Here is a 20,055-nt window from a genome sequence, read left to right as displayed (position 1 = left end):
ACAAATAATCAAGCGAGCCTTAGTAAGCCAATTTTCTCTTCCATAGGTCTGCATGTAGAAATGGCTGAGATCCTACAGCAGTTTTCCTTTTGTGAGGCTGACTTTTGTGATGCTATTTAAGACAAGTTTATTACTGGTATTTTATTTAATGTAGCTGATTAATGAATACCATCTATGTGTTCATCAAACCAGATCAATTCTTGGGGGGGAGGACCTGTCAGCTTCATGCTTACTTCCAATACAAAAGTTGTTTTCGTGTAAAATGGCTACTTTTTGTCATAGCCAAATTCCACAACTAACTGAATCATTACTGGGGAATTCCTTCAGATTTTGTGTTTTAACAAGTAATCTCATTTTCCAACACTCCTGTTAAACACAGTATCATTGGTGTATAAACAGGTTAACAAGAAGATTTAACTTTAACCCTCCATTGGAAAAAAACCTGAATAGCAAAATGTTTCCCCAAATAGATGGAAATCTGCAATGAAAAAAATGTTTCTAAAAGATCAATATGCTTAATTCTAGAAATGCATGGTATTACTCTTACAATAACTGGCTCTTTAGGTATATAATCATTGATATGGATAAAAGCTCAGCAACAGCATTAGACTGAGACTATAAATTTACTTTCTAGTCTACAAGCAACAATAAGCAAACATCTATTCTTAGGTTCTATGTAGTTTTCATAGGAACATTAAACGGATGTAAATTGTTACCGTTTTATCCCTGAGTCGTTCTCCATGGATAAGAAAATCAGCACAGCTATTCTCTTCCTGGGGAATGACTTTGAAGACTGTGACACAGCTTAGTCCACCCCCTCCAAGTGGTAACCATCCACCACTTGAGTCATCCCGGGTCATCACCACAGCTCGCACTCGTGCATAACTATTACTGGAAGAGATGCAAAAGAAAAAATTAGTTTTCCATAAATGCAAACCAGCTAAGTCTAGTTAAAAAAAAACAAAACAGAACACAAAACAAAACAACAAACCCACAACCAAGATCATGATAATTAACATTGTGAAGGTTCAGTCCTTCCATAACAGACACCTAGAAGAAACCACTCTAAGAAGACCCTCTAAAAAAATGTTCCTCTGTACTTTTATGCCTTCTTAGGCATAAAAGGCATTAGAACTTCTTGGAGCTTACAGGTGATTTCTTGTAAAGAAACTTAACCAGACAATATAGTTCGTCAGAGTCAAAACTGATATTCTTCTGAAAACTTTACAGTCAGTGATCTAGCTAGAGAGGGCCGGGGCGGGAAGAGAGTAAGAATCAACTCCTGATTTATTTTAGACTAATCATGAAGCCAGTCAGTCACCATGAAATTGCACAGGAAAGAGAACAAGAAAGTAGAAAGAGGTCAGGCCTTCTGCCACTGAAATCTAAACACGAACAGGCTTCTAGCCAGAAACCCCGTTTCCCTTCGTCCATCCCTCCCTCCCTCCTTCCCTCCTCCCCACGCACATAACCCGTCCTTTGCAAGGGTAGGTCAGGACACACATGCTGTGGGGTTCGACAACAGAACCAGTTACAGCTACTTAAAACCTAGTATTTGCAGTGTCTACTAGCTGGTTCTCTCCTGTATTTGCACTGTGTGGAAAATTACTTGCATTTTACAGTTTAACAGCTTTTTCCATCATTTAGCATTTTTACAAAATAAACAAATAGTTATGACTTCATTACTTACAAGCCAAATTCCTTTTTCAAAGTCTTGGAAAAAGAGTTTTTGGTGATCCTCTCTCTCTCTCAGCTTTTACTTATTTCTTTTAAATTAAACGACAATTTTAGTTTTGGTTATGAATTTGCTGCTAAATCAGTTGAAAAACCCTATGGTTTACCAAGGATGTTACAAGATCCTACATTCGAAGTATGGTTTAGTGCATGAATGTAATACCCCATGAATGAACATTCCAACACTTTAAAGGAAATAAGCTTCGTGATATCTTTTGCAACATATTTCTGATTGAGGGTTTAAGTACTTATGCCAGTTAGCTTTAGTGACGTCAAATTTAAGGACTGAACAGGAAATATTAGAAGAGGACAAAATTGTTGCTTCTGTACAAAATTATTTGTGATATAACCATTCACCAAACTGTTGTATTTTAAAATGATCACAGCTTTATTCCCCCCCCCCAATGTCCCAAAATAACTGAAGGTAGGCTTTTTTGCATAATTAATATATTACATTCTCACACACACATATGATTCACACGTATGATTCACTTATATATATCTAAAAAACAACTTTGCTGCAAGCTCTAAAGCTTAAATACATAATGGTTTGTAAAATGGGAAATAAAACAAGACTATCCAATTTTAGCTTAATGTCTCTGTAAACAAATTCACTTGCCTATGTTTGCCCCTCCAAGGAAAAAACCAACCTCCTCCTCCCCCTAAACCTCATAGTTAAAATGACAGTTCAGTCAATGTTTCTCACCATTTCTGTACCAACATCTTTTAGTAACTCCTCCCACATAGCAGACAAATATAATCAAGAAAAATCCAATCCTTCATTGTATGCATCTATCAATTCTAACATCTGCAAATAAAAATGGCTATATCTTGATGCTTAATAATATTATTGAAAGCTGAATCATTCATTGGTCTCTATCACTGTATTTCACTCAGAGATAACTTCAGATTGTAGTTGTATACTTCAGACACAGGTAGTCTTTTGTCTCATTTCTCTCAGGTGAAAAGCCTCTTCTGACAGAAACTGAGGACACTGGGACTTTCCTCTGAAGCAGTAGCAAATAGGATGCACCAATTGGTTAAACCTACACACTCTTTGCTATTCCCCATCCAAGCGAACCACACATTTAGCTTTAAAGTTATTCATTCTATAAATTTGGTTGTAAATCTGACTATTAGAGCTTTCTTTTGTATACCAACAGACTGCAGCAAGAGTTCAGTGAAACATCATTTAGGGATATCATAGAACTTCACTTAGGCTACATGAGAAAACTTGAACTACAACAGATTAATTTTTTTTTTTTTGTAAAATGAAAGTTTACACTCCACATCCATTTTCTTTTCAAGAATTGCTACGGAGAAGCAAAGATGGAGGATACATATCATACCTCAATGGCTTAGATACTTCCATTTGCCAAAAGTTTTCTGTCAGCGTTGGGTTTTTTCCTTCTTCCTTATATTGAGATGCCTAGTTTGGTCTAGTTAACAACCTTGTGTTTTGCCTTCATATTTTCTAAATTGTTTTAAACAACATTTATCCTTTCAAATATTTTAGAAACTACTGTCAAATCCACTGCATTAGTGCAAGAGCCAAAATAAAATTCCCCAACAGGTAATATGTAATGAATAACCTCTTAAATTGAAACAAAACAGTTTTTCCAGACAACCACCCTATAAATTAACTAGACAAATTCATTTGCAAATTCATGTATTTGCAACAATGCCAAAGACTATGAAAAGATTGCTTAGTTTCGTGGTTTTGTTGTTGGTTGTTTTTTTAATATTATTTTTTATATTTTAAAGGAACTCACAATTGGTAACAATAGCTATTTATAGTAATGATACAAGCTGGTTTGCAATTAGCCACCAAGCAGCAGCAGGACTTAAGAGTGATTTCCATTACCAGAATCCTCTGCAAACAAACCAGCATCTGCCTGTCACACTACTGGTGCTACCGAAGCCACCCAGATGTCATGTATCTCTAAGCGTTATAGCCCCATCTACTTTCGGGAATTTCGGAACAAATTGCTGAACTGCCAGCGCAGCTTAGCTGTGTGAAAAAAAGCAGTCAGGGCTCCTGTGTTTTCCAGCACCACCTCTACAGCCTAACATTTTTACCTACTCTTGGATGTTTAGCAGCTCTATCAGGAATAACTCAACAAAAGAAAACCAAACAAACAGGGCAATCAGTTGAGCACTGCTCTTATGAAACCTTTTATTAGAGCTACCACAAGCACGTGAAATGTAGCATGAAGAGCAGCATTGCAACAGCAGGCCCAAACCTATTGTATCCGACTGTCGTGGTTTAACCTGGCAGGCAGCCAAATACCACGCAGCCGCTCACTCACTCCCCCCACCCCCAGCGGGACGGGGAGAGAATCGGAAGGGTAAGAGTGAGAAAAAACTCGTGGGTTGAGATAAAGACAGTTTAATAGAACAGGGAAAAAAAAAGGAAAATAATAATGATAATGATAAAATATACAAAATTAGTGATGCACAATGCAATTGCTCACCACCCGCGCTGACCGATAACCAAGTAGCGATCGGTACTTCCTGGATCACGCCTACCCTTCATATACTGAGCATGACGTCACATGGTATGGAATACCCCATTAGCCAGCTGGGCTGGCTGTCCTGATTATGTTCCCTCCCATCTTGTGTACCTAGCTCAGTCAGTAGGCACGGGAGCTGTCCTTGGACTAGGAGGGCACTTAGCAACAACTGAAAACATCAGTGTGTTATCAACATTCTCCTCGTACTAAATCCAAAACACATCACTAGGAAGAAATTTAACCCTATCCCAGCCGAAACCAGGACACCATCCAACCTTTCCTGAGACCCCCTGATTTTGGTTGTGGCCACTGGAAACTCCTGAGGCAGGGCAAGGTTTTCAGGAAAAGCCAAACAGGATTCTGTCCATAGGAGCACGCTGCTTCCCAAGAGTCAGTGTTGAGCACCAGTGAAGACTGGGGACAACCACACTGGAATTCAAGATCAATTCCTAACAACTATGGAAACAGATCTTCTCTCTATCAGCTGACTTAGCTGAGTTAACATCTCAAGTAAGGAGATGAGAGTACGGTATTCTTACGTGACTACAGTGATTTATAAATTGTGATGAACCAGGAAAAAAAAAAGAAAAAAAAAAAAGGTTATCTACAGTGTTATTTTCCCCTAGTAGTTAAGAGCTACTGAAGAGTACAGCATGTGTCTGAACGGTATACCTATTAAACTTGAAATGAAGTAATTTTAAGATAGCATAGCATATTGTGTAAAGTTTCATTCTAAAAATATTAGCAAGTGAAGATGATTCTTGTACCAAAATCAAAAGCTGGAGTGGTATAAACTAAGAAGTCTGGGGGCAGGGGGGGCAGAAACAAAGGGCTACAAACCACAAGTGGACAGGAAAGATGTAAGATTTACAGTCCTTGCCTGCCATCAACTTTAAGAGCATCAAGCATTAAAATCTGACCACAGGTTTTAAAGGCTCTCTCCTCCCTCCAAAAGCTGTGTGTTTATATCGTTGTAATGCTCTTGGGCCCAAACTGACTTATGACCTGGATGACCAAACTGTCATTCAAGCCCAGGAAGCACTCTGACCTCGACAGGCTGGGACCTTCAGCTCAGCAATCCTGCTTTTGGTGGCTGGGGGGAGGAATACAATTGTAATTTCATCACTATGGCTTTTTTTGTAAAAAATAAATTATTTTGATGATTTGGGGTATTTCTTATGTGTAATATCAAGCCAATTAAAGATACCAAACGTTATTACAACATTTGTCCTTTCTTCCATTAGCGATCCAAAAGAGAATGAAGGTTAAGAATTTTCTGCCAAAACATTTTTCCCAGAGAAAAAGGGGAAGAGATGTTGAAGGAGGAAAAAAAAAGAAGCTGCTATCTTGTTGCAAGACATTTATTTTAACCCAGTTTCAAGAGTATGCAAATCTTCCCTCTCCTAGATTCATAGTAAGCATTACAACTCTTTTATTTGTATTGCATCTTGCACATTTCTATTTTAATATAGGACTGAAAAATAATAACAGTGATCTCAGAAATGTTTGTTAAGACAAATGAACTGCAATTGCAAATCATTTTTTAGTACTATAAAGCTATTACCATCACCATCAAGAAACGTGGATCTTCAAGTGGAATTATAAACTGAATCATACAAGAAACTGACCCTCTTAGCTTTGGTAAAAATATTTAGCATTATGGTTTCTTTCAAAGCAGGAAAGCAGATTTGCAGAAAAGGACCTCGGGTTTCAGGTGGACACCAAATTGAACATAAGCCAGCAATGTGCCCTTGAGACAAAGGCGGCCAACGGTGTCCTGGCCTGCATTAGGAGAAGCGTTGCCAGCAGGTCGAGGGAGGTGATCCTTCCCCTCTACTCAGCACTGGTGAAGGCACACCTGAGTGCTGTGTCCAGTGCTGGGCTCCCCAGTACAAGAGCAATATGGAGCTACTGGAGGGAGTCCAGCGAAGGCCACTAAGATGATTATGGGACTGGAGCATCTGTCATATAAGGGAGGGCTGAGAGAGCTGGGGCTCTTTAGCCTGGAGAAGACTCGGAGGTATCTTATCAACACATATAAATACCTGAAGGGAGGGTGCAAAGAGGATGGAGCCAGGTTCTTTCCAGTGGTGCCCAGTGACAGGACCAGAGGCAATGGGCACAAACTGAAACACAGGAAGTTCCATTTGAACATCAGGAACCACTTTTTCCACTGTAAGTGTGCCTGAGCACTGGCACAGGTTGCCCAGAGCAGTTGTGGAGTCTCCATCCTTGGAGATATTCAAAAGCCACCTGGACATAGTCCTGGGTAACCTGCTTTAGGCGGCCTTCCTCGAGCAGGGGGGGTGGACAAGATGACCTCCAGAGGTCCCTTCCAACCTCAATTAATCTGTGATTCTTTCTTTTATTTAATATCATATTTCAGCAATTTCAATAAAATACAACTTTACAAATATAACTAATACGGGTTAATTTATGAGAATTCATGATACTTTGAAGTAAGAGTTGTCACTGTGCACAACTGCTATTTAAACACTTCTGACAAGGCTAAGGAAAAAAAAAAGGCATTCTGAAAAATTGTGACACACTCCGCTATGAAATTATGCTATCTTTGCTGGCACACAAGTAACAGCTCCAGGCTGATCTCCGAATGTGAACTGGTCATGGATCAAGGCTCTTTACCTTTGACTGGCACTTTACACATGTACTTTAAACCCTCCAACTTCTGGTGCAATATACTTACATGTCTGTAGCCTCACCCAAAGAGCATACATGAACCACACTTGGCTTTTTATTGTTCTTATTATCCAAACAGCTTAGCAGAAGATTTCATGATTTCCAGCTAGAGAAGTGCTCAAGTACGTGCATGCCTAAAGTACCAAAAGGTACTACCAGACCACTTGAGCTAAAGTCTATTTCACTTGCAGATAACATTTGTTGAGTATTGACTCAATTTAGAAAAAAATAATTAATTTCACCAGTATCGCATGAACGTATCGGTACACTGCTGATGCTATAAAGCCCTTTATTACTAAAGGTTTAGAGAATGACTGCCACTGGCACAAAACATTAATGACTTATCTACAACAGAAGGAGATGCAAATATAGCAAGAGTACTAAAGAAGACATGATTTACATCAGGAAAACATATGACAGCATATCCTATTAATTTTCATGAAAAGGAAACTGCTGTATATATATTTTTTGCCATAATAACAACTACTATATGAGGCTTTGCCTGACATGACTGTTATCTTTCTCCTCTCAAAATTATACCAGCAGATCAGAATATATACCAAACTATTATACTGGTAGAAGGCAAAACTTTTCAGATTTTCTCCTTTAAGAGAGAGGCAAAAGGTATTCTTCACAGTAAAGACAGGAGGTACAGCAACCACGCGTGGCTACTATGCCTAGGAAATTTATTTTTGTGAGGAGCTTAGCAAGAAAAGACATGGATTTTCAGGAGGAACTATAGACAAATGCTGTTACATGTAGGATGCTGATATCCACACTGATACACTGAAGAGCTTTGGACTTTGCCAAAAAACCTGAATGGGACATTCCTGCTTGAACATCAACAACAACAACAACAACAAAATCTACTTCAGAAACCTAAACTACCAAGCAAAATGGCGTGAACCCAAAACGGCAGAAGGAAAAAGCTACGTGGAAAACTGTATTACGTAAGGAGGGGATAACCAGTATCCTGAAAGAGCCAAAAATACTTGATTACACAATTATTATTTAGCAGCAGAGGCTTGTAAAACAAGGTGTTCGGCAGTCCACCTGCAATTCAAAAGGGAAAATGAGACACAAATGAACAAGTGTCCAGAATGGGAAACTGTCAAAACAGTGTATTGCTGTTATGAAGTGCCCTCTTGGACACAACATCAGAAAAAAATTGCAGCACTAGAACCCCATTCTTATTTGAATACAGACAACTTAGGATTTGTGACCGTGTGAAGTAACCAATGCTGCAAGGAAGAATCGCTACTACCACAAGAGCTTCTGCAAAGCACAAGAGCACATGAAGAACGGAGCAGCTGTTAAAAAGATTTGAAAACCATGAAAATTACACACAAAGTAGATATTTGACATTTCCGTGAATAACATTTTAGCCCTGCTCCCCAGCACCTCCTCTTGTTTAATAATTGTACTAGTTTCTATTACTTCTGTATGTCATCCATGAGGATTGGTTAAATGAAATAATATTTTAGCAGATTAAAGGAGATCACGACACATACTTGGGTTCCACCTCTTTTAAAGAAACTGCCTTCTGGAGGCCTAAGTTTTCATAATAGTATGGGTTCTGTAACACCGTCTGGTCAAGGCATATTACTTAGAAAATTGCAGCTGGTATGAAATACACAAGCAAATAAAAATCCCAAACAAACTTATTTTTTCTTTCTACCCTTCCCAGAAAAGTTAAAAAGAACCAAAGTAACATCCAAAGACGGTCCACAGGTTTTGGACGTGTGTAGCGGAACTAAAAGGATAGTATATAGTATGTAGTTGCCCTTTGTAAGAGTTGGTGAGATGAGCCGAACATGGAAGCTGCTTTTTAACAACTTCCACTGCTGCCTGTTTAACAACAGAGGACTGCTGGTACCAGGGAATCCTGGATTAAATTCCATCCAATTTTAGGCAGATGGGATAACAGAATTTGAGTGGCCAGATCCTGCTACTCATATGCCCCCCAAGTTTAATGGGCTTCTTCCAGAAAACCCTAAATTTACCTCATTTTTACAAGCTGACAGCCATGAACTCCAGAAAAACCCACTCTTCATCCCAGCCCATCTTCTCCTCTATATATTCTCATAGTTTTTTCTTCCTCCTTACCCCAGAATTTCTGAAGATCCAGAGCAATCTCTTCACTCCATTTATAGCACAGAACTGTCTGTACCTCTTCTAATTTTGTTTCTTATCAAGTAGCAATCAAACTATTGCGTACTCATTCTGTGTATTAATTGTGACTTGCTTACCTTGGAAACATGTAGATAAAGATGAAAAAGCCCACAAATAAAACAAGAGAAAGAGTTAATTTTTTAGATAAGAAAAGTTACCATTTCTTTCCAACCTTGCAAAAACAGAGGAACATCTAAAGAAACGATGGAAGACAAGCTTTTAATTTTCTCCGGCACTTCAGCAAACTTAGGACAAACACAAGTTTGCAGCCTAAGCCAGATTCCACTGAAACTAAGACAACTTGACACTTCCAGTAAATGTCATCAGACAACATCCATCCAGTCTAGAAGGAAATTTTTTTTATTATTATTAAGTGAAGCTTGTGCCTTTTATTTTCCTTGGAATAGAAACAATTACTACATGATTATGATACATAATTTAAGAAAAGTTTTTCAGGTAATAGTTATACCTGAACAAGTCAGAATTCTCTCTTCTCTCAGGGCCATTTTCCTCCAGTCTTATGTACTCACAAAGTCCCTGCGCTTCAATCAAGTATGCAAGTACAATTAGATCACCCTCATAGTCAAAGCTATTAGTCATCTAGCCATCAAGATTAAGGACCGTGTTAACAGGAGATGTGAATGCATTAATCAACAAGTCATTTTATAATAAGGTTCTTGACCACTAAAATAAGATGAAGTTAACTAATACATTGAAAGAAGACCATAGTAAGATTCCTTAGGAACAATTTTAGCTACTCTAAGAAGGTATGACAGGCTGTACTGAATATGTTATTTTCAAACAAGCACCTGTGCACTTTTTATTCCACTGCTCCTTGCATTTAAGAATAGTACTCCACAAATGTCCAAAAAGCTATTATTCTCCTCCTAACACACATGAGAACTTATTTAGCAAAAATAAAGGACAAACCAAGTAGACCCTGCTATACTTTCTCTTAACACACCAGAAAACATTGTCTCAGATTTTATGTTTACTATGTCTGACTTTCTTTCAGCTTGTCCTGGACTATACACTCTTTGGGACAGGGACCATCTGTAATGAGCGTTAATTCAATAAAGACCTGAGTACATGTTGGTATACAGAGCTTAGCTGGTGAGCTGCTACATACTCTCAATCTTTTGGCAATACATTTATGGAAGAAAAAAGCATCAGTCCCACTGAGTTTACTCACCTCGAGCAACACTTGGTATTAGGTAGGCAAACACAAAATTTAAATTTTAATCTTGTCACATTAAAGCAAATTTATAAAAGGTCCAGATCATTCCTTGTATGCATTTCCCACTCAGCCTGCACAGAAAAGGAACAGAACCTGAAACCAAATAAAGCATATCCACACTTATAAAAATAATCTTCCTTTAACTGTCTTGCTGAGCCGTGAGGTTGCTAATAAATGTTGTATAAGAAATGGTGTTTTAAAACTATGTGAATTAAAACTGGAGTATCATTTGTTGATATTGTTAAATCTAAAGCTTGTCTCAACATTTACATTCACATGGCTTTTCAAGGACTTTAACCTGCCCATATGAAAGTGATCTTGCAAAGTAAATTATATTCTAGGAAAATCCCTAGTGCTAAATTGCTCTTTTTAACATAATAAGAAAAAAACAAACATCCAAAAGGATGTTTCAAACACACACACACAAACACAAATGGACAAATCATAAATATCCACACTAATGAAACAGAAAGACTGCAAGCCAAACTGCAAAATGCTTAACAAATAGCACCAAAATCAGAGTAAAAAAGAAAATCTGAACAAGCCTTAAGGAAGATAGCTTGTGAATTTACAGATCTATTTTAAAGGTCTATGTTCAGTGACCGAAAGGAAGCTACCATGTGCAGTACCACACTCTGATTTGAATCAGTCTTTTTGTAGTTTTAACTAACCATGAATATTTGGGATAAAGGAAATAAACTGAGACAAACAAATGAAAGACAAATGCAAAGACTGCCATTACAATAAACCATCAAAGGAGAAGAAACAAAAAATTAACAGGATTATACAAAATGTTTTAATGGTGTGCCCTTTTGCAATATTTGACGTATTTGCAATACGTCAGCATGAACAATGTGACTTACATAGCCATATATAACTGTATGATCTATGTTTGATAATCTCAGTAATAATTAGCATCCTAGCCAGCAGTCTCAAGCACAGAAACAAGTGATTCAGAAGAATATAGGAAGGTCAGAGAACATAGGAACTTTAATAATGCATCAAAAAAGCGTAACTAAGCCTTGTGTAACTACATTCCACGTTCCAACTACTGCTAAAGTAATGCTTTTCATAAGTTTCCGCAAAAAGCTGTATGTAATGAATACATGGGTCATGCATGAACATAACATAGAGCAAAATAGCACACTGAAAGGCCTCTCAGTTCAAAAGGAAGATTATTCAAGTTGTATTATTTGCTGCTGTTCCAGAAGAAAAGTTTAGAAACTTGTAGCCAACTGCACAGGAAAAAAAAATAGTATACGTGCATTCCCCCCAAAACAATATGTAACAAAACAACGTAAGAATACATTCACACTTCATAAATGATTGCTAGTTATAAGAACTCCTACAATAATCACTGAATCTCTCAGTCTACTCAGCAACTGAAAAGGGATCCACCAGCTACATTTTCCTTGTTTTGGCAACAACAAAGTCCTAAACAAAGGGTTACAACACTGAGATCATGAGATGATTTAGTGTTATGATCACATCTAGTTGCTTCCTCTTTGGACTTTTCAAAACCATTAATATAATTAGAAGTTATGGGTCTGAGGTGGGACTTCACCATAAGGAGGAAGTTCTGAAAAGAGTGCTGGAGATAGCTAAGTCAAACTGAACAAAATATATCATTAGAGTATCAAGAAAGCAAGTGCAACACAACGCAAGCACAAAACAGTTTTTAGACAGTAGAATTCAAGCCAGGAGTAAAAGAAAGCTCTTTCTGCTCCAGTCAACCTATGAGACAAAAAAAGGAAAAACTAGGCAAGTTTTTTTTTTGGTACAGCTCTGACATCTATGTTGCACGGTTTTACTAGACAAAACAGATTGCTGTCCATCCTAAAAATGTTTTAAGTGGCTATTTGCCACTTCTGTTACACAAAATATGATGTAATAAAGTAGTTTATAAAATATAGTATAAAGTACAAAATTGAAGAATCTTACTAAGTCAATGAGATATACATTAAGCCGTTCCACAAATATTTGTGTTCTTGCATTTAACAGCACTGAAAATGAATCCTGACTGCATAATTGAAGAAATACAAACAGAAGATTAAACATCTCTGCTTAGAGAGACAGAAGACGACATATATTCAACAAATATAAGGAGAAATTAAACTGGTGGAATGGACAAATAGATGTACATGGTGAAGATCAAACTCAAGAAACAGGAAATTAAATTTGGCTGTTTCATTTGTACCCATGTGTTTTGTTATGGACTTTTGCTCTTATTCTAGCAATAGAAGGACCTTCTCTATTCATATCCCAAGCACAGGGTCTACTATTAAAACAGTAAGAATTACAAATAATTTTCCCTTATTACAAATAACAATGAATTTTGAGTACTTCTATCTGCAATGAGACTGTCCAAATAATCCCAATAAACCAGGAAAAGTCATTAACTGCTTTCCTAACTAAAGAGAAGCAATCAGCATTTTATTATGCATCTGGAAAAGCAAGGTCAAAAGACCAATAACATATTAAAAGTAACCTCTTTAGTGATGTTAACAAATACTCTCTAATTTTTGAGCCAAAATTTTCACTATTTAGCAATTTAAGCCTAAAGTACTGGCTGTATCATAAAAGTTCATCTGACAGAATTCTGTAGACTTTGTTCACAATCCAACATTGGGAATGCATTCATCACGTATAAGCTTTACATACAGGATGTACAATAGTGTTTTTGTGGGCTCTGCTTCTTGAATTTGGCTGCTCAAACATCAAAAAGTTATTGTGTTTGAAGGGAAGAAAGAATATTACCTAGTCATGTAGTAATTCCTAGACAGAATTCATTTGCCTGTAATTTTTATCCATTCCTGCCAGTGTTATTAAAACTTTTTTATTATTATTTTTAAAAACTTATTGACTAAAAGAAAAATCAAGAGAGAAGCGATTGTTTGAGTGAAAGGATTCCAGAACCGTCACTCTGCAGTTTTAACTACCTGATGACTAAAGTAGCTCATCCTTGTTTTCTTCACCCATATGTTGACTGGCAAGTGTTGTGTGACCGGTACTCAACACAACCATCTATTTGAGGCATTTTCACAAAAGACTGAGTAAAAAACCGATATTGACTATTCCACATAAAAAGCTGATGTTTAAAGAAAAAGAGCTGACACAGTTGTTTCCTTAGGAAGCACAAAAAAGAAAAGATTGCCCAAGAGTTATTTAAGGGGAAGAAAGGGGAGCTAAAAATGCCAGAACTCAAATAACAAAAATGAAGTAATAGATGTTTCAAAAGTCAGTGACATGAAAAGATCGGGGGAGGGGAAGAATACGGCTTGCATAAATTCTTCTCTACCAAGTAAATAACATCTAAAAAAAAAAACAAAGAAAAAAAAGGGGGGAGGTAGAGGAATAGGAGAGAGAGAGAGGAAACAGCATCTCCTCTTCCCAAACAAGAAGCAGACACATGAAGAAAAACGGGGTGCCATTCTTCAATGTGTGCAGCACAAACACGAAGTATTTGGTTTTAACTGTATGAGAGAAACATAATCACAAAGCATATCACTGTTCAGCATGCAATTCTTATGCTATGGCTTTCTATAATACACTGATTTTTTTTCTGCATTAAAAGGGAAGTATAAAATCTTGTAGCTAAATCTAAACTAGTAAAAATTTGGTTAGATTGGTTCCAATAAAAAATGCCACAGTAAATACTGAAATTTTTCATTTTTAACTGTATATGGATTAAGTAATTTCCAGCAAATACAGGCTATTGTATTACAATCTATATCATATTAATAGTTTTAAGTAACACTGCTGCTAGGGAAAGCTGCTAGGGATCATGAAGGAGTGGAAAGAAAAGTTCTAAGAAGCATTTCCACAGTGAGTAAGCAGAGACAAATGAAAATGCACAGCAATCAGATTTCTTCTTATCTTTCCTGTAACCACTTTCTGCAGCCTGATTTCAGGAGGTCCTTTTAACAGAGACTGGTGAGAGAATACAAAACTACTGGCAGTTCTGCACTATCTTCTTCTAACAAGACCAAGGCAACTTTCATACCTGCACTACTGTTATTGTTATAAGCACTTTAAAGTAACATGATTTGGCACTGTTGCCAGAAGCACTCTCCATCCTTCTCCTGCCCTGACCATTTATTCCTGCACTTTCTCCACCGCTTCTGCAACTTTGCAGTGATCAACACGGGGAAGCTGATGTGAATCAGGAGTAATCCAGAAGAAAGGTTAACTTCAATCCAGAACAATTATCCAACCTTCATCAGTAAATGACTGATCTTGGTCACAAGGCTATCTCGTAATTGCTCAAAGTGGTTCTGTAGGTATGATACTTCTACACAAGTTCCAGAGTGGTGTCTGAACACGTGTATGAGTGTTTGCCTCACCGTCAGCAACTGTTGCCAAACTCTCATTCAGATAAATCTGTATGGATCAGGAAAAGAAGGGGTCAGTCACACTGAAGTCCAGTTGGAGCTTGACTGCTTCTCTACATTATATATGTATTTTGAGATTAAGTCACAACTAGCAATATGAGCACCTAGGATTTAAGTCACAAAGTTTGGCACATTTGATCTCTTTCTGCAGTATCAACATAACTTAGTTCTTAAATTTTCCTCTTTTTTGGCTTCATGCATGTGGAATGATGAGCACCAAACGTGTAACAAAATTATGAATAGTTTTCTTCCTCCCAAGAAACGTACATTTTCTTTCTCTAAATTCTTACTGCGAGAGGTTTAGGCCGTCCTTGTATTTAGTAAAGCCCAGTTTACACGCTAACAAAACAAACTGAATTTCCTTTATGTAATGACTGAATACACAAAGGAAAAGCCCTCTTGATTCCAGAAGATGCAAGGGGATTAACTCTGGTAGCACAGGAAACAGATATTCTGAACACTACAAAAAGTTTATTCCACAATGTGGTGAAAACTGAGATGCAGAGAAACCACAATTTTCAAGAAATAAAACTGAAAATACATCACAATATAAAAAACAATTATAAGCACATGTAACCCGCATGTAGCTTTTAATTTTGACATCATTATCAATCCACGTAAAACCTAGTATTTTCAACACAGAGATAAAAGAAATGAGCACTACCTTGCTGCAGATTGAAACACTGATACAGCATATCTGTACTCATAAAGTACAGATAGTGCTACAATAAAGTAACACTAAAGATGGTAGTCCGACTGTATGAATTTAGAAGTCTGAATGCAAACTGTAATAAGACTCAGCAAGGGTTAAGAGTACTCAGTCTGGTTCTTTTTACTGGAAAGGTGTTATAGCAACTTCTATTTGGAAGAAGTTTAATATATGCGAAACAAATGTGATTTGTCTGAAGTGATTCATCAGCTCATCTTCACTGATGCACAGTCACCAATATTCAAGGAAATATTACCCAAAAAAGTTTTAAAATACAAAAGTAGCTGTTAAGAACAACCTAGAAAAATTCGTTTGACAACTGAACCTTTTCTGCTAGAAAACATTTATTCATTTTAAGGAATAACAAAAATCAATGAAGTGATTATACCATTAACTAACTACTTGTAATGGAGACTCTTTAAATTTTAATTGAGACTAGTCAATTCACTGGTACAACACATTTTCCAAACTGCAGTACTACTGGCATCATGAACCACTGTTGCTTGTTACCACTTTTTTTTTTTTTTTTTTTGTAGTTTGTGCTCCTGCATTATTATGCCAAGCACATAAGGGAGAGGAAATACAAATCTCCCCTCTTCAAAAGAGGAAGAAGAAGAAGAAAAAAAAACACCATGAAAACCCTTCATGTTTTGCAGCTATTCATCCTTTAATAAGGATCATTATTTACAGAAGATTATTCAGTATTTGTAAAGAAAGCAAGGAAATACAAAATCCATAAATTTCAAGCGTTAAACACTGGGTTCCAGTACACTGGCACTCAGAAGAAAAACAGCTTCCAGATTACACTCATGCAAGCATTCTGACACAGACAGACGATGCATCTCCACGAGACAAATTAAAGGGCGATGCTCCATTGAACAGTTATACAATAGGAGTACAGTATACTATGAATAGCACATAAATGCTACATAGATCTCTCATTTTGTGAGCTCCTTATTAATTGCAAGGTTTTATTCACAGGGGATGTCTAAACAGTCATACATGTAGAGTTCTACCAGATTCAGCATCTGTAGGTTTGCAGCAAAAATTATTTTATTTTGTGGGTTAACGGGAAGGCAACTAAACCTACTCACCTAAATCCAGCCTGAATCCCTACCCCTTTCTTCTCCTCCAGACCTGGGGCACAATTCTGCTACTTCCTTTGTGTTAACTCAAACCAGTATGCAACTGTGAAGTGAGCTGGTTGCGCAACCAAACCAGAAAATCCATCAGCCCAAAAAGATTGTTCTGGCAGATCAGTGCCCCAAATCACCTGCAGTCACGTGCCCCCTAGATCTAAGGCCAAGGCTGTGTAGGTGAATGCAAACTATCCCTTTCAGTGGCAGCCCAAAACTATACATCACTGGAAATACAGATTTACACAATTATTTAATGACTTACCTAAACTATTCGGGATGTGTGTGAGGCGTTTATATATAAATTCATCTTTAATCCAGAGGAAAGCCATAAAAGTCATTCTCTAGTCCATACACAAATTTTAATTATAAATAGGTTGCTTTTTTGTTTGTTTGTTTGTTTTGTTTACTGCTTTAACTCTGGTTTAAATCAGTCTGAAACTGATGACCAGTAACATAGCCATTTGTCCAACATAATCCATTTATTCCTCCTGTACAGTATGGAAACAAAGAAACAAAATTACGCTTTGCTTTAAGAGACCGAGAAACCAAGAAAAATTTTCTGTTCATTTGACGTATTTCAGTGATTGTAGATCTATTATACACACACTTCTACCACCAGATGTGAATCTTAGGAAAGTCTCATTCAGTCAGGATACTGCTACAGTAGTGTTTTCCAGATATAGCCAGCAGTGCTTACATTCAGTTGCACATAAAGTTTGAAAAAAATAGAAATTAAAAACAAAAAAATCAAGCCATTATCTTCACACAACTAGAGGCTGAGAGCATCACAGCCTTGTTTCAGACATGAAATAACTACTTTTATCATTTTAATTTGAAATTAGCCCTGTAAGTCTATTTATGCATTTACTCCTGATCCTTGTGTTCCAGCTTCCCGAGCAGCAGTTACGTGGTTAAAACCCAATGCCTATTAGAATAAACTTCTGGTGGGAAGTGCTAAGAATTCACCCCGCTGCCTACCAATCTATCCAGAAATCTGTTCTCACTCCTACTTCCTCCTGTCTGTTCCTTTCTGAAACAGCAGTAGGGGGGTTGGGAGTTTGCCTTTCCTTTACTGGATCACAGTTGTGTACATGAACTATACCGGACCATATGGCAATCTCTTTCAATTCGTAAGAGGCAAAACAAGCTCCCTACCAACACAACTCGAAGAGATCCAGGTAAGAGAGAAAGCCTACAGACACCAGTGTTCACATCTCTGTGTTCACAGAGACCAGTTAACTAAATTCTGCCAATATATATTTAAAGTAACAAGTAGGAACTATAGACAATGATGCTTCCAGGATAAGCTCAGCCCTGCCCATGCTCACATAAGCATTTAGAGCGTGCTCCGGCTTCTCTCTCCACCATACACAAAACTAGCCAGCTGCCTACATGCAACTTCGAGTAGTCCGGAGAAAAACCAAAGACTCGGATGCATTATTGAGCACAGAGGAAGGCTTTGACATAAAGAAAATTACTGTACTGAAGGAAAAACAGTGCCTGTTTAATGAGCAACGCATGCAGAGGATAAGCCTACTCGTAGAAGAGTGAAACTCAGGAGGAGAAAGGTTGAAAGCTGAAGAGAAACCCCCTGTAAGTTGCCAGGTGGAGGCAGGCCGACCAGAAACATAGTGGAGATGGATTTTCCTTTTGTGAGAGGAAAACATTAACGTTTTATTGAACACCAAAGTACAAAAATCCAATAGGAAAACAACCCCCAGACACAGCACCTCAGGAGAACTACTACTCGCCCTCAGCGAAGAGCGGCTAAGTTTCTCGCAAAAGCCCACCCTTTGCATACATGAAGTTGTGTTTAGCTCTTCGGTAAAACTAGGATTGTCTGATCAAATACACTGGAATAGGATCTTGCTCATTTCCTTTTCTGGAAAGTTAAAACGGATTTTTACAGAGACTTTATTTTCAATCTTACAAAATAATCATTGCATTTTACAACAGCTTTTAGCCCAGCAACCAAGTTCTTACATAAAATAGTACAAAATTTTGTCTGCATTTCCATACTAAGTTTTAGGGAACACGACTTACATGAACATGCAAGGAACTGACTTGACAGAAAATAGCTCCCTCAGCTGGAGCTGCACAATTTTTACTTTTTAGTTTAATTCAACTAGTAGAGTTATTAAGTATGTAACTAAATTATATTTGTATAACAACACAGTAATCTAATTTTCTTATTTTAACTTTACTGTTCACTACTATGTTCTGAAGTTCTTTACTACCACATAGATATTTTATTGAGAATAACAAGAAACAACTACATCAGAGGCAGAAGGGAGCAAACTGAAAGCAGCATAAGACGTTGCCCATTACCTGCCCTAAAGAAACACGAAAAACACCAGACAGGCAACTGCCAACCAGCTGGAGATATATCCAGGATCTGCCTATATTAAAACATAGCTACAATAAAAATCAAAATTAGACTACAGTTTGCCATTGCATCATTTCTTCTTCAACTTTAATATTGTACACATTGTGGAGACAGACATGGGCCATATAGGATAAGACTGAATAATATTCTGCCTTTAATTTATAGGTGTTAACGCACCTGTAATCTGCAATCACAGATCCATGACATTTGATATAGTAATACCAGAAGCGTTATTGTAAAGAACCATTCACTCCTCATGTTAAGGTTAAATATTCATCCTTCTCAATTTAAGAGACTTGAACATTTCTCTCTGTCCACACTTCATTAAAAAAACAAGGACATAAGCAATTAAAGAAATTAGGAATGAGGTGACCAAGAGAGTTTAACAAAATCTCTAAGCACTAAACTAAGAGGAAGCCTGACCACATCGGTATTTGCCTTAGAAAGAAAAAGTCATCCTTTACTGAAACACTGCTCTAGACATGACTAAAAATTGCCACTTCCAGAATAACAAAGAAAAACAATTTTCTTTTCATTGATAAGCAGCTATGAAAAGAAGGCACCTTTGTATTTTCTTGGTTCTGCCTTACGTCATACTTGCACGTTATGAAGATTAAACATCCAAAAACCTTAAGGGTTCAAATGTTAGCATGAAAAAGTTGAAGGGTTATAACTCTCCCTCACTTAAACCTTACAATGAACACTGGCAAGAGGATGTCAAAGATGCCACTAGCCTATCAATCACATTTGCAACCTTCAGAAGACAGTGTGGTTAAAAAAAAAAAAAAAAAAAAATCACAAAAAACCAAACAAACCCACCTTTGAAAGAAACTTTGAAATCCATGTTTAACAGCAAAGAGTTAAAATACTAAATAGTCTAAAAGTTAAAATACTAAATTTTAGAAGTCCTACAGGGCGATATAGATTTCAGAAAGCTCATGGAACCTCTTTAGGAACAAAGTTCTCTAATTCATGCCACAATAATTTAAGGTTCAGTTAGTGTCAAGCACCATTATTTCTTAAGGGCTTTTCTCAGACAGATTATATGTCAAATAGATTTAACCCCAGAGATGTAAC

The 20,055-nt window shown here is 37.2% G+C and overlaps 1 protein-coding gene across 1 annotated transcript in view; it reads right to left on the bottom strand.

The window, feature by feature from the left end:
* Positions 1-20,055, bottom strand: part of SPRED1 (sprouty related EVH1 domain containing 1) — a 65,435-nt gene that overhangs the window by 28,336 nt on the left and 17,044 nt on the right. The window contains exon 2 of the mRNA XM_075151782.1: positions 717-891. Within this exon, the coding sequence (XP_075007883.1) occupies positions 717-891 (175 nt within the window). The remainder of the gene's footprint in view (positions 1-716; positions 892-20,055) is intronic.

Source organism: Calonectris borealis, chromosome 5 (assembly GCF_964195595.1).
Source record: "Calonectris borealis chromosome 5, bCalBor7.hap1.2, whole genome shotgun sequence".
NCBI lineage: Eukaryota > Metazoa > Chordata > Aves > Procellariiformes > Procellariidae > Calonectris > Calonectris borealis.
This window is presented reverse-complemented; position numbering and strand designations above follow the sequence as displayed.